This window comes from Sus scrofa, chromosome 5 (genome assembly GCF_000003025.6).
Source record: "Sus scrofa isolate TJ Tabasco breed Duroc chromosome 5, Sscrofa11.1, whole genome shotgun sequence".
NCBI lineage: Eukaryota > Metazoa > Chordata > Mammalia > Artiodactyla > Suidae > Sus > Sus scrofa.
Genome location: NC_010447.5, coordinates 87,300,699 through 87,316,005, shown reverse-complemented (window position 1 = coordinate 87,316,005; position 15,307 = coordinate 87,300,699). Strand labels below are relative to the sequence as shown.

The 15,307-nt window shown below is 52.2% G+C and overlaps 1 protein-coding gene across 2 annotated transcripts in view; it reads left to right on the top strand.

Moving 5' to 3' along the window:
• The window catches only part of ELK3 (ELK3, ETS transcription factor), a 69,965-nt gene that overhangs the window by 39,196 nt on the left and 15,462 nt on the right, over positions 1-15,307 (top strand). For both annotated transcript variants that reach the window (XM_021092733.1, XM_021092732.1), the window contains exon 3: positions 12,488-13,264. In XM_021092733.1, the coding sequence (XP_020948392.1) occupies positions 12,488-13,264 (777 nt within the window). The remainder of the gene's footprint in view (positions 1-12,487; positions 13,265-15,307) is intronic.

The following is a 15,307-nucleotide window of genomic DNA, read 5'->3' as shown; positions in this document are numbered from 1 at the left end:
TCCTCGGGCAGCAGGGCCAGGAGGCCTCCCATTCCAGGCCAGGAGAATTTGGAGAGGCTCCTCCCATGCAGCTTAGCAGCGCCAGAGGATAAAGCGCTCTCAACCCAAACCGCAAGGAAACCTCCCCCGGGAGGCAGCCAGTTCCAAGACAGAGTTGGAACTGGTTACTGGCAGCACGTTATTCTTAGAAGTCCTGCGTGGGGGTGGGTGTGCGCGCGCGTGTGCGAAGGTCCGTGCTCCGAGCTCCAGCCCTGCGCCCAGGACCAGGCTGTCCCGAGCTCAGGGCGGAGACGCCGCCCTGGGAAGGGAAGGGCTGGGCCTTTAAGAGAGAGGAGGCTGTTTCCTAGGAATTACATTCCCAGGGCTGCTGTAACAGATTCGCACACGCTTTGGTAGCTCCAAACAGTGCAAGTTTCTCCTCGCAAGGGTCTGGGGGCCAGAAGGCTGACGTCAAGGTGTCAGCAGGGCTGCGCTCCCGCTGAAGGCTCTAGGGGCACATCCTTCTTTGCCTTTTCCAGCCTCGGGGGGCTCCCAGAAATCCTTGGTTCCCTGGCTTGCAGCGGCATCACTCCTCTCTGCCCTGTCTTCTCACGGCCTTCTTCCTTGTGTGTGGCTCTGGGTGGTTCCTTTTCTTGTAGGAACACAGGTCCCTGCATTTAGTGCCCACCCTGACTCCAGTGTATTCCACCCTGACATCCTTAGCCTGTGACATGTGCAGAGACCCCATTTCCAAATAAGGTGTCATTCTGGAGTTCCCCTTGTGGCTCAGCAGAAACAAACCCGACTAGTATCTGTGAGGTTCTGGGTTTGATCCCTGGCCTTGCTCAGTGGGTTGGGGATCTGGCGTTGCTGTGAGCTGTGGTGTAGGTGGCAGACACGGCTTGGATCCCACATTGCTGTGGCTGTGGTGTAGGCCGGCAGCTGCTGCTCTGATTCGACCCTTAGCCTGGGAACTTCCATATGCCATGGGTGCAGCCCTCAAAGGGAAAAAATAAAATAAAAATTTAAAAAGTCTCATCCTGGGGTTCTGTCTGGAGGTGACTTTGGGGTGGGCGGGAGGGAAGCACCATTCAGCTCACCGCGGAGCCCAAGGACTGCCCCAGTTACAGGCAGCTCAGGTGCGTGGGTCGCAGGAGCCCTTTCAGCACTGCTCTGGCGGGCAGCTGGTGCCAGGTGGGCCTGCCCACACCCAGTTCCTGGCCGAGGCCAGTACAGACAGCCAGTGGCTGGGTCCCCTTGCCTTCAGATGGCAGGGAGCGAGAGGAAGCAGGGTCTGCCATGCGCGTCCATGCAGCCGTCAGACACTGCAAGGGTGAGGTTGGGCTGATCCACTTCCATTGCTACTCCTCAGAGCCTAGCCAGGTGCTCTGCTTTCCCTGTGGCTGCAGCTTCTGTCTTTGTTGCAAGAACGTGTGCTCGTTCCAGAGGAGGCACTCTGAGCCTGACTCCGCCAGGGAGTACGTGTTCTAACTTTGCAGAGAGGACAGTCGGGTTCTGTGTCGGGAAAGTGTGAGTCAGTCCGTGGTCTGGATGGGAACCCAATGCCCGGAACTGAAGACAGGATGTTGGCTGTGACGCCGGGCGCCTGGAGACACTCCTCGGCCACTGACTGGGCTGGGAATCCAGCACGGAGCCCCGGACCCCTCATCCGTGCAGCGGGTTCCAAAGCCTTGTGATGCTTGCTCGAGATACTGTATACGCCTTCTGTAATTTATAAAGCGAGGGACCCATATAAGGAGCGCAGAATCCGATGAGAAGACAGTGTGATATAATGAAGATGCTATTTAGTTAGATCATCGCCTGCTGGGTGAAATTCCTCCTGGTGAGAGTTCATGTTTCGAGGTCTGCTCTGAGCGAGGCACATACATTGCTCTTTTAGAGAAAACTGGCCTCTAAGATCGTTTTATGCCCCTTTTAGGAATAAGCCAAACATCTCATTTGGGGAAAGCCAGTGTGTCTTACATCTTCGTGCTTCTCGTTACCTTCTTGGTGTATTTTGCAAAGATACCACCACCCTTTATCATGTTTCTAAGATGGTTTAAAATGTATTTTCTTGAAGTCATGTGGACATGGCGATGCTGTTGGAGACGAGCAGTGTTTTATATTAAACGTGTTTTCTGAATTGAGGGCAGCACACTGAGGCCTGCAGAAGTTCAGGACGTATTCAAGGTCATAGTCAGTAGCGACGGAGGCTGGGATTCAAACCCAGGTCAGTTTGTCCCAGGGCTGGTTGCACTTTGCATCCGGCCCATCAAGGCTCTGGGCCTGTCCCCTCATGGGAGCAGCTGTGCTCAGGCCTGTGGATGCTCGGAGGAGCCGGCGTCTCTCTTCACCTCCGAGCCCTTCTGATGCTCAGCTGGGGCCATAGCCAGGCCGTGGAGGTGGCCATCAGCTTCTCGCTGCTTTCCTGTCACTCTTGGGTGTCACCCACTTAGAGGTGGCCTTCCGATGTCCATCCCGCTCTGGCGGGACCACCAGGTCCCCGGTGCCTCGTGCAGGGTGTCCCATCAAGGCAGGCGTCTTCACTCCCTGCAGCTGGGCAGAGGCAGTTCTATTTGCAGTTAGGGAACAGCCTCGGGAGGCACTAGAAAGGCCGGTGCTTCCTGAACGTGGAGCTGGCTTTCCCAGCCTTGCCGCAGTGACCCCACAATTACTCTGGAATGCAGAGCCCGTGGTCCTGGCAGGCTGACTTAAGCATTAGCCGCTGAGCCAACGGCAGCTGCTTTCTGGGAGAGGGTGTGGCAGTGCAACAGAGAAAGCTTCAGTCTTGGCTCTGGATAGACTTGGGTTCAAACTTCAGCTCCTCCAGTTACAGGCTGCAGGATCTCGGGCTCCTAAACTTTCTAGAGCCTGCCTGCTGCTTCCTCTTGATTTGACCAGCAATACATATGAAACATAACTTTTTAAATGTGAAAATGCAGATAAGCAAAAAAAAAAAAAAATGCGGATTAATGGTATAATCCTACCTCTGTCAAACTTTATTATACATTTTTCAAGATGAATTTTTCCTTCTATTTGATAGATGTAATTCTCTCATTAAAATAAGCGAAGCATCCCAGGCATGCTGCCTTTTTCTCCTAATTTTCATTTAAAGACGTGAGAAAATGGTAATGACATATTGTCCTCTAAAAGAGCTCCTTGGGGAGTTCTCTTGTGGTGCAGCAAGTTAAGGATCCAGTGTTGTCACTGCAGTGGCTTGGGTTCAATCCCTGGCCAGGGGGCGTGTGTGGGGAGAAACTTCCACATGCCAGGGGCATAGCAAGGAGAAAAAAGAGCTCCGTGGTATTCCATTGTAAGGCCAACTGGGAGTTTAACCCAGCCCCGTGGGGTGGGAAATTGAGCATCATGTCATTTCCAACCAAGAGCCTCAACTTCTCATCTGTAAAATGGGATCACAGTGCCCATCTTTCGAGGCAGCCCTTGTAAACGCGTCTTTCTTTTGCCCTTTCTGGCCACGGGTCCTTTCTTGTAGGAGATCTACCCTGACCAGAGGAATGCCCACCAAATAAACCCTTCCTCCTTCCCCATCCCAGGATCTTGGTGATGGGAGCTGAGGACCAGCCGCCTGTTTCAACCTCCCCGAGGGGCGCAGCCTCGGCCAACGACACAGAGCTGGGCTGCTCCCTCCTGCCTGGCTCCGAGAGGCCTCAGGGGACAGTGAGCTCGGCTGGGGTGTCTGGTTAGTGTCTGCAGGGTTGTCGGGCTAGATGGCTGGCCTCTGCCGAAGCCGCGGTGGCTTCTGAGGACACTTGGATCCGGCGATTGCTCACATCTGCTCCCTCCGTGCGTGGGCAGGGCCCCCCTTCCCCAGCCCTGCATCAGGTGGCGGGTGTGAGGTTCCCTTCGCGGTGTTTGTCAGGCACTGGCCACGCCAGGCGTGACGGACCGAAGCCTTGATCTGCTTGTCTGAACCCAACTAAGTAGAACATCGTGTTTCCATGAACCACGTGTGTTTCGCTCTGCCCAGTGACCAGTGGGAATAAGCACAGCCTTCTAAGAAGTTTGATTTTTGACTCTTCAGTTGTCATTAGAGCTGATAGGGGTGTGTTTTTTTGGTTTTATTTTTACTTTTTAGGGCCATACCCGTGGCACATGGAGGCTCCCAGGCTGGGGGTCCAATAGGAGCTGCCGCTGCCCACCTATACCAGAGCCACAGCAATGCCAGATCTGAGCCGTGTCTGCGACCTACACCACTGCTCCTGGCAACACTAGATCCTTAACCCACTGAGCGAGGCCAGGGATCGAACCCGAGTCCTCATGAATACTAGTCAGGTTCGTTAACCACTGAGCCACGACAGGAACTCCTAGGGGTGGTTTTGCTTGGATGGGAGTGTACAAAGAATACTCCCAAGAGCTGGTGTATGTTGTGGGCTTATCGTGTGAGCCTGTTTCCGGCGTTGTGCTAAACTCTATGTGGTTCACACGTTCGATCCCAGGAGGTGGCTGGTAGGTGGTCCCCAAGTTATAGATGAGGAAACTGAGGCACACGACTGCTAAGACACAGGAGTGGCATTTGCACTCAGGCAGTGACTCTGGAACTGCTGCTGGTAATCCCAGTGGCAGCCTTTGTGACAAAGTCAAGGGGGAATTTATGGAAAGACCCACCTCTCTGTCCTCTGTACCCAGCCCTGCTGTCAGTGTGGGGTTCAGAGAAGGGGGGGGGCTCTTTGTTGTAAGCTGTAGACGTTTCTCTGAAGTTTTGGAGAACAAGATAGGAAAGTTATGCTGTTAGGGGGCAGGGGTCCTGCAGGGGGCTACAGCCCTGCCGATGGGGAACCCACAGCTGGTCTGGCTCCCCTGGTCCAGAAGCAGCCCTGGGGGAGGGCCAGGCTGGAGAGAAATGAGAGCTGGGGTATGAAGTCTGAGGGTAGGAAAGCCCTGTTCGTGCCAGGCCATGCAGCAGAGATCTGCCAGGGACATGGATAAGTGGCATTACAGCTTATTAAGCTCTCCAGAAGGTGTGAGGTTGTAGGGTTTGCATATGTCCCCACCCCCCCATGTCTGTTTGGGAGTTTTCCATTTAAAAATGCCCCCCCTCCCTGCTGCCGCCACCCCAGGAATTCCCATCATGGCGCAGTGGAAACAAATCTGACTAGGATCCATGAGGATGCAGGTTCGATTCCCGGCCTCGCTCAGTGGGTTAAGGATCCGGCATTGCCATGAGCTGTGGTGTAGGTTGCAGACCCGGCTCAGATCTCGTGTTGCTGTGGCTGTGACGTAGACCGGCAGCTCCGATTCGACCCCTAGCCTGAGAATCTCCATATGTTGCGGGTGTGGCCCTAAAAAAAAAAAGTTAAAAAATAAAAAATAAATTACAATGCCCCCCAAAAACACATGTGGGAGCTACCTTGTGGTGCCGTGGGTTAAGGATCCAGCATTGTCCCTTTAGCAGCTCGGGTCGCTGTTGTGGGGAGGTTTCGATCCCTGGCCTGGGAACTTCCACATGCTGCTGGTAGAGCCCCAAACAGAAAAACAACAGAAAAGCACATGCAAATACAGGTATGGGACACATCACATGGAGCTTTAACCAGCCTGGGGGTTAGCCCGAAAAACTGTGTCTGTTGTGGGGTGAAGCCTCTGGCTTCCCACCTCCGTCGGTTCTCTCTGCAGGGAGAGCCATTCATTCAATAACCCTGCAGTGAACTTAATATCAAAATTAAGGTAAATTCAATTCCACAAGCATCTCTCCATGACCCTGCACTGTTTATGATTGTTTAAAAAAATCACGAAACTTAGTAGACCTGAGTTACCCACTTTATGGGCTTGTTGACACAGGTTCCTCCCCCCCTTCAGAGGGGGGAGCAGGCAGAGTTGGGGTGTGTATGTATTTAAATACACCCACAGACACATTTATTTTTGTATTTAGGCCTGGAACCTGACAGGGCAGCAGGTGGCACTGAGGAAAATGGAAACGGGACCCACTCTCTTGGTGTCATCTGTCCCTTTGGGGTGAAATAACCCAGGGAGAGTCTCAAGGGACCAGAGGTGGCTGGTGTGTTGGGAAGGATCCCTTCGCACAAGTGGCTGCAGCACTACCCCAGAGGGACCGGTTGCTCTGTAGGCTCCTGCAGTCTCGAAGTACCAACAGGGCAGGGGTGCTGGAGGGAGGGGTTTGGGGGCCCGAGCTTCCACTTCTGCTGGAACTGCCACTTGGGGTGCATTGGGTGAATGCTGCTTTCCCCCTCGGTGAAGTTGGTCCTGTCCTCGCCCCCCATCACCGCCGAGGAATGTGGGGTCAGGGGTCCACCCTGGTTGGGAAGACACATTTGATGGGAAATGACGAACAGAGGCTGGTCCCCAACATGTGAAGGGAAGCAGATGTGTGCGACCATTGTCCGAAACTGCCCTGGAGAGTCACTCAGCCCAACTGGACACAGACGGCGTTTGTCAGGTTACCCGGCAACTGTAAGCAACAAATACTCGTGAGTCTGGGAGCAAGGGGTGGAAAAACCAGATTTCTTCCAAACAGCCTCGTCATTTTCATAATAAAAGCCCATACGCATGAGCTCTTGTGTCCTGGGCTGTGTCAGTGAGCCCGAGTCTTTTACCACCTGCTGTTGGGGCAAGTACTCCGGAGTCAGACTGTCCAAGTATGTGCTTGTGATGGGGGGTGATTTATACTCTCTGAGCCTCAGTTTGCCCATCTCTAAAATGGGAATAATAACAGTTCCAATCTTTCAGAGGATTTTTTTTTCTTTTTTGCTTTTTATGGCCACACCCGCACGGCATATGGAAGTTCTCAGGCTAGGGGTCAAATTGGAGCTACAGCTGCTGGCCTATGTTACAACCACAGCAATGCAGGATCCGAGCTGCACCTGCAACCAGCACCACACCTCAGGGCAACGTCAGCTCCTCAACCCACTGAGCGAGGCCAGGGATCGAACCCTCTTCCTCATGGATCTTGGTCAGATTTTGTAAACCGCTGAGCCACGAAGGGAATGCCCTTTCAGAGGATTAAAGTTGAGTGGAGAGTGGTCAAGTTCTTAGTACACAGCCTGACAGTTAATAGTCAACAAATACTAATGTTAATCCCTGCTGCCGTGCATTTTCTCAGCAAGCCCCTCGTGGGTCAAACCCTCCCAAGAAGGCAGCAGCTACTGAAGAGTCCTTGTCGCTTTGACTGGGTTCAGTGCCCTTGGCAGTGTCCCCTTTTTTATGTACCCAGTAGGGCTTAGCATGTGATGGCTGTTGCTGTCTAGTCATCAGAAGTTCCCACCATCTTCCATTTAAACATGTCAACATTCTTAAAATTCCTTACGTCTGGGGGGCCCTTGAGGGCATTATGCTAAGTGAAATAAATCAAAGACCAAGGCTTATGATCTCATATATGGAACCCACAAAAGCTGAACGCATAGAAATTCATAGAGTAAATCGACAGTTACCAGGAGCTGAGGGTGGGGAACCAGGGAGATGCTGGTCATAGGGTACCAGCTTGCAGCAATGAGTAAATTTGGGGCGTCGAATATACAGCGTGACGGCTCGAGTTAACAGCACTGTAACATAGAGATGAGAGTTGCTAAGCGAGTAGCTCTTAATGTTCTTACAACCACAGAATGGCAACTGTATGGGTGAAGGATGTGTTAATTAACCTTAGCGTGGTGAATACTTTGAGATATATACATGCAGCAAATTGTCACATTGTACAACTTAAATTTACACAAGATTATGTGTCAATTGTTTCTTAGTCAAGCTAAAAAACCGAGAGTCTTCATGTTCTCTTTAAAAAACAGCTTGAATGAAATGTAATTCACATACCATCCAATTTACCCACGTAAAGCGTATAATTTGGAGTTCCCACTGTGGTGCAGCGGGTTAAGGATCTGGCGTTGTCTCTGAAGCAGCTGGGGTCGTTGCTGAGGTGCGGGTTCGATCCCTGGCTCCAGCAAAGTGGGTTAAGGATCCCGTGTTGCTGCACCTGTGGCATAGCAGCTCAGATTCCATACCTGGCCTGGGAACTTCCGTAGGCTGAAGGTGCAGCCCTGCTCCCACCCCCCAAAAAGGCGACAATTCAGTAGCTTTAAGTGTACTTAGAGAGTTGTACATCCATCACCAGAGTCAATTTTATTTTATTTAGTCTTTTTTAGGGCCACGCCTGTGGCATGTGGAGGGTCCGAGACTAGGGGGCAAACCGGAGCTGTAGCCGCTGGCCTGCCCCACAGCCACAGCAACGCCAGATCCGAGCCACATCTGCAACCTACACCACAGCTCAAGGCAATACTGGATCCTTAACCCACTGAGGGAGGCCAGGGATCGAACCTGTGTCCTCATGGATACTAGTCAGCTTTGGTTCCGCTGAGCCACGACGGGAACGCCCCATCACCACCGTCAATTTCAGAACGTTTTCACTACCCTCCCCCAAATGTCTCACCTTTCCGTGTCACTTCTCAATTCCCGCATCCCACCTCATCATCCCCCAGGAGGTGACTCAGCTATTTTCTATCTCTATAGATAGATTTGTCTCTTCTGGGCATTTTATATAAAATGCCCCTGCACTGAATGGCCATTTGCGTCTGGCTTCTTTCACTTGCATCACGCACTCAGGGTGCGTCCGTGCTTCAGCCCTTTTTATGGCTGGATAATTGTCTCTCTAATGACTGTCCTTCCTTTGGCTGCTTCATTTCTCAGCGAGAGTCCTGTGGGTTATTCCTTATGTCCATTTTATGTTATTTTATTTTTTAATTTTATTTATTTTGTCTTTTTTGGAGCTGCACCTGCAGCATATGGAGGTTCCCAGGCTAGGGGTCTGATCAGAGCTGTAGCTGCCGGCCTACACCACAGCCACAGCAACGCTGGATCCTTAACCCACTGAGCGAGGTTAGGGATCGACCTTGCATCCTCATGGGCGCTAGTCAGATTCATTTCCACTGAGCCACAACGGGACCTCCCCCTTATGTCCTTTTTTTTTTTTTTTTTTTTTTGTCTTTTTTGCCATTTCTTGGGCCACTCCCGCGGCATATGGAGGTTCCCAGGCTAGGGGTCTAATCGGAGCTGTAGCTGCCAGCCTATGCCAGAGCCACAGCAACACCAAATCCGAGCCGCGTCTGCAACCTACACCACAGCTCATGGCAACGCCGGATCGTTAACCCACTGAGCAAGGGCAGGGACCGAACCTGCAACCTCATGGTTCCTAGTCAGATTCGTTAACCACTGCTCCACGACGGGAACTCCCCTTATGTCCTTTTTAACTCATCAAGGCCCAGTGCTACATCTGAGACTGCCTTCTAGTTCCCAACTACTTTTATCATTTTTCAGCCCCAAATGGCTTCTTGGTTTGCTTGTGGCTGTAACAGTCGCTCAGACATTCTGTTCTGAATACTCATAACAACATTAAAGGTTGGTTCTTTAAAAAAAATCTTTTTTTTACGAGAGCTGCCAGAAGAAAGGATTCAGCCCATACAGTTTCTCTTTTCTTCTGTGTAATTATTCAGGCTCTAATGATTCACTCGGTTTAAATGAATGTTCAGATTGGCTGAGGATGAAATAAAGTTTTCCCCCAGGGAGAAAAATGTCATAGGCAGGAAGCAAAAACACCTTAGAATTTGAGCAGAGAAACACACCAGGCAGGCAGGCTTTCTTTTTACAACTGCGGTCAGGTGGCACCAGTGACACCCCTGTTTAACCCTTTCCTGCTGGGAGCCCATTTCTTCCAGGCGTGTTGTCTACCCAGGCCTGGTGTCACCTGCAGAGCTGCTGCCACTTAGGGTCAGGTGGGTCTCTTAAGGTAACCAGATCTCCGCGAAGTTTCTCCAAGTGATTTTCAGCTTTGGCGGTGCTGAGTGTGAGAATGAGATCCGATGGAGTGCATGGGATTTGGAGGGTGAACCTGCAGACCAGGAGGGGCTCAGCCTTGAGTCTCATGCCCTCAGGTTTGAACCTCCTGCGTGCTGATTTGCGTTATTGGGATTTCCGGGGGTGCATGGGGACCTGGTGCGTCCCTGCCTTAGATGTCTGCCCTGAGGAATTCCTCCTTGGAAACCTCAGGGGCGTGGTGATGATGCCGGTCCCTCCTGGCGGCTACGTCGATTCACTTCTGGGATTCGAGGATCCGGTTTCAGGAGGACACAGGCAAGCTAGCAGCCTGTAATGTATCCAAAGGGAAGGCAAAAACATAATAGACACCAAACTGGGATCATAAGAGGAGCATCAATTTTTTTTTCTTTTGTCTTTTTAGGGCCGCACCCACGGCATATGGAGGTTCCCAGGCTAGGGGTCGAATTGGAGCGACAGCTGCTGACCTACGCCAGAGCCACAGCAATGCCAGATCGAGCTGCATCTGCGACCTACACCACAGCTGCTCACAATGGGAACTCCGGAACATCAAATTTTAATTAAATGGGGGAGTTCCTGTTGTGGCTCAGTGGATTACAAACCCAACTGGTATCCATGAGGATGCAGGTTCTATTCCTGGCCTCGCTCAGTGGGTTAAGGATCCGGCATTGCCATGAGCTGTGCAGTAGGTCAAAGACGCACCTTTGATCCCGAGTTGCTGTGGCTGTGGTGTAGGCTAGTGGCTACAGCTCCGATTCGAGGTGCAGCCCTAAAAAAAAAAAAAAAAAAAAAAAAAAAAAATTAAAATTAAATGTCCTCTCTTATATCTGAAAGTTGCTAAGAGACTAACTCTTAAAAGTTCTCATCACAGGGAAAACATTTTGGAATGACATGTGCTGATGGATGTGAACCAGACTTACTGTGGTGGTTGTCTTGCGATATTTACAAATAACAAATCATTATGTGGTACACCTGCAACCAGCAATGTTATATGTGTCAATTATATCTCAATTTTTTAAGCTTTTAGAGAAAATAATTTTAAAATGCCATCTCTTCTCAGGGGCTCTTTGATTCTCTCCCTCCAGCTTTGCGTGGGAATTAGAACAGGCTTAGGCTTTAGAATGAGTAGATCTTGTGGTTCCTGGGCACGTCATTTCCCATCTCTGAGCTTCCATCATAAGGAAGGGATGTACCTTCCAGCCTACGAGTGGGTTAGTGGGATATCAGGGGGATCCGAGCTGCGTCTGCAACCTACACCACAGCTCACAGCAACGCCGGATCGTTAACCCACTGAGCAAGGGCAGGGACCGAACCCGCAACCTCATGGTTCCTAGTCGGATTCGTTAACCACTGCGCCACAATGGGAACTCCCAATAGGAGCTACCTCTAAAGCTCTTCTCCCCCAAATGGTTTTTTTTAAAACCCTCATTCACCCCCAAGTTTTAGGAGAAACTGTTTGCAAGGAAATCCTTTTCCCACCGGATAGTGCGGCTACCTCTCTGTGCTTTGTCTGCCTTGAGTACCTAGCAAGCATTTGATAGATACTTGCTGATGTTCCCGATGTAATAAACCTCAAGAACAGTGCAGCCTTTAAAATGAAGTCTGTTTTCCCAAAGAGGCGTGAAAACTTTTGCAGTGATTATTGGTTTTCATTTACATTCTCATGGTTGCGAAGACGGGAGCCATGAATGGAAGAGCCAGAAGTTGAGACCAGCAACTTAAAATACTGTGAAAAACATTCAAGTAGACAATATGTTTTTTTTTTTTTTTTTTTCCTTTTCCCTCCAGTGGCTTTCTTGGCAGAAAATTAAAAAGGGAAAATATGGCTACATGATGTCAGAAAACATTGTGGTGTTTGGTGCTAATAACTTGCATTTCTATAAGGCTTCCCAGATTACAGAATGCTTTCCCATTATTATTGCATTGAATTCTCACAAGTCCCCAAGGTAGGTAAGACAATGCTATATTCTGGTTAAGGAAATGCTGCCTCTACCACTTACCTACCATGTGGCTGTGTGGGTTATTTAAATGCACTAAACTTATTTTCCTAAGCTTTAAACTGGGAGTTGAGTAAGCCTTTCCTTTTAGGATTGCTGTACAGATTATATGAGCTAATGCATGAACAATGCCAGTGACACAGTAAGTGCTTAATAAATGGCAACTGTTACTATGTATATACATATATATATTTTTTTTCTTTTTTTTAAGGGCTGCACCTGCAGCATATGGAAGTTCCCAGGCTAGGGGTCAAGTCGGAGCTGTAGCCCCCGGCCTACGCCACAGCCACAGCAACACCAGATCTGAGCCGCATCTGTGACCTACACCACTGCTCATGACAACGCCAGATCCTTAATCCACTGAGCGAGGCCAGGGATCGAACTCGCACCCTCTTGGTTACTAGTTGGATTTGTTTCCACTGAGCCACGACGGGAACTGCCGGCTGTTACTGTCTTTTTAGGAACAGCAGTCTTCACTTCCTAGATGGGGAAACTAAAAATGACATCCGTTTGCCAAAGACCACACGCCCTTTGGAATTCGCAGGACCAGAGGGCAGATCAGATTCGTGCGCCGTCCGCTCCAGTCCCCTCTCCGCGGCCCCTTAGCCCAGATGCGCAGGCCGGGCCGGTGGGCGCTTCTGCCTGCGTCCCCACCGCCCTGACCCTCTTACCCGCGTCCTCCGACCCGCTCATCGTTTCCGTGTCTGCTTTTGTGTTCACAGAACATCATCAAGAAGGTGATCGGGCAGAAGTTCGTGTACAAATTTGTCTCTTTCCCGGAGATACTGAAAATGGACCCTCACGCGGTGGAGATCAGCCGGGAGAGCCTCTTGCTGCAGGACAGCGAGTGCAAGGCGCCCCCCGAGGGCCGCGAGGCGCACAGACACGGCCTGTCGGCGCTCAAGAGCGCCGGCCGCAACGAGTACCTGCACTCGGGCCTCTACTCGTCCTTCACCATTAACTCCCTGCAGAGCCCCCCGGAGTCCTTCAAGGCCATCAAGACGGAGAAGCTGGAGGAGCAGCCGGAAGACAGCCCTCCCGTGGAAGAAGTCCGGACTGTCATCAGGTTTGTGACCAACAAGACCGACCGGCACGTCAGCAGGCCCGTGGTGTCCCTGCCGTCCACGTCGGAGGCCTTCCTGGCCTCGTCCGTCTCCAAGATCTCCTCTTTGATGCTGCCCAACGCCGCCAGCATCTCGTCTGCCTCTCCCTCCTCCTCCCGGTCCCCGTCGCTGTCCCCCAACTCGCCCCTCCCTTCCGAACACAGAAGCCTCTTCCTGGAGGCCGCCTGCCATGACTCGGATTCCCTGGAGCCCTTGAACCTGTCATCGGGCTCCAAGACCCGGTCTCCATCGCTTCCCCCAAAGGCCAAAAAACCCAAAGGCTTGGAGATCTCCGCGCCCCCGCTGGTGCTCTCTGGCACCGACATCGGCTCCATCGCCCTCAACAGCCCGGCCCTTCCCTCTGGATCCCTTACCCCAGCCTTCTTCACTGCTCAGGTAAGAGCTGTCCCTGGTGCCCCTGGCATCCTGGCCTGGTCAGATCCAGTGGCTTAGCAGAGGGGCGGGAAGGAGCAGCCTAAGCAGCTTCCTCCTGCCTCTCAAAGGATCATCCTGGGGCCCCCGGAGCAACGTCACCATAGCATCGTGAAGGGCAATTGCTTTTCCACGCCCAGACAGAGGTGTGCACAAGAGAAGGTGGGCTGCCTGGTTGGTGTCTAGGGGCCCAGCGCCCCAGTAAGATGGAATAAGCACAGTGGCCGTCAAAGCAGATCCAAACAGTGGGCTTCCAGGGAAAGCCAGGCAGGACAGTGACCTTTCTGAAGGTCCCTGGGCTTTGCGAAAATCTTATGTCCGAGTCGTCTCTGGAGAGCACTTGCTACGTAGCCTTTTGGTTTCTGTTAATAAGAAAATAGATGGTAACCAACACAGCTCTTGCGGTCGGCGGGGTGGAGCTGGGTTGTCCTGGCGTCTCTAAGAAGAAATGCAGGAACCTCCCCAAACGGGGAGAAAGAGATGCTTCAGTAAAAACAGTGCTAGTCTGAGAAAGCCCAGGTACCCAGCACAGGGGAGAGGAGAGCAAACTCGTGGAGCAAGAAAAGTCTCCAGTGTTGCTAACAATGACGAGGAGGCAGCCTTTTCCTCCAAAGGCAGGATTCAGATGCTCGCTTTTGTCCAGCTGGCAGGTGCAGGGCAAAGGCAGAGCAAATACTGGGCAACCTATTTCTTTTTCTGCTGGAAAGCTGGATGCAGTTCAGTGGCAGAGGTTTAGTGAATTGGCTTTAGGGATGCAGACCTGGATTCAGTTCCTGGCTGCCCTGCTGGGTAGAAATGTGACTCTGGGTGCTTGCTCTCGCAGCCGGTTTCCACATCTGCGAAATGGATTGTTGTGAGGATTCAGTGTGATAATGGCCGTGGAAAGAGAGCTGGCTCTGACTGGCAGGTTTTAGCATCATGTGGCTTTGTGACACCGGGGTGGGGACCTGCTGGAGGTGTGTAGGGGCCTTCTGTCCCCTGCCTCTGTACCCATCGCTGTGGTTGTCCTTGCTGTCACCATCACTGTCAGCAGCAGCATATTTTGAGCATCTCATGTGTGCCAGGTACTGTGATAAACACCCCCCATGTACTGTCTCGGTTATTTTTCATCACAGGCCCGTGAAGGAGGTACGACTCTTGTCCCATTTTTCGGGCAGAGGTAAAAGAGGCACAGAGGTGAAGCAGCTCATCCAGGGTCACACAGCTAACAGGTGGTAGAGGTGACCTTGACCCCAGTTAGTCCGCTGCAGCATCCGTGCTCTTGAAGTAAAGGCTCTCGGCCCGCACCCTGGCAAAAGAGTCGCCCCTGACCATGAAATGTCCGTGGCACCTGCAAGGCAGATAAAAGCAACTCTCGGCCATTCCCCTCTCATGGCTTCTCCCAGGGCGGTTGGGTCAGCTCTGCTTGTGAGCTGGTGGCGATGGGCATGCTGGCACGGAGGCGAGGGCTCAGGGCTCCCTTCCAGGTCAGAGTGAGCACGTGTGCTCTTCTGTGGGTTCTTTTCTAACCAAGCAAAGCTGTCCAGGGACGCAGGACTGCTGAGGAAATGGCTCAGACGCAGCGGCTCCCAATGTAGCCAAGAAGGACCTGGAGGTGGGGCCGGGCTGGGCCATCAGGGTCACCTCTCCCAGCCACCTCCAGCCGGGAGGCTCGGAGAGGGCTCGAGCCAGGCCCAGGCCAACTCTGAGTTCCATCTCTGCTTTCTCTGTGAGCCCGTCTCACTGTCCCTGGACACCTGCCAGCCTGTAGCAGGGTCGGAGGAAAGCGGCTCAGCCTAGCCCTGTGGGTTTGGATCCGGATACAGGGAACTTGGGGAAGCTCCATGCCCTGGGCTGAGCCTGTGGGGCTGGGCTGAGGGCAGGAGGGACCTTGAGCTGAGGTAGGGAAGCAGGGCGGATGTGAAGGAATGGATGCCGAGCTCAGGACTGGGAGACGGGATGGCCCAGATGGGCCCAGCACCAGGGAGGGGAAAGCGGAGGAAAGCCAGGCGTTGGACAGAGGACCTG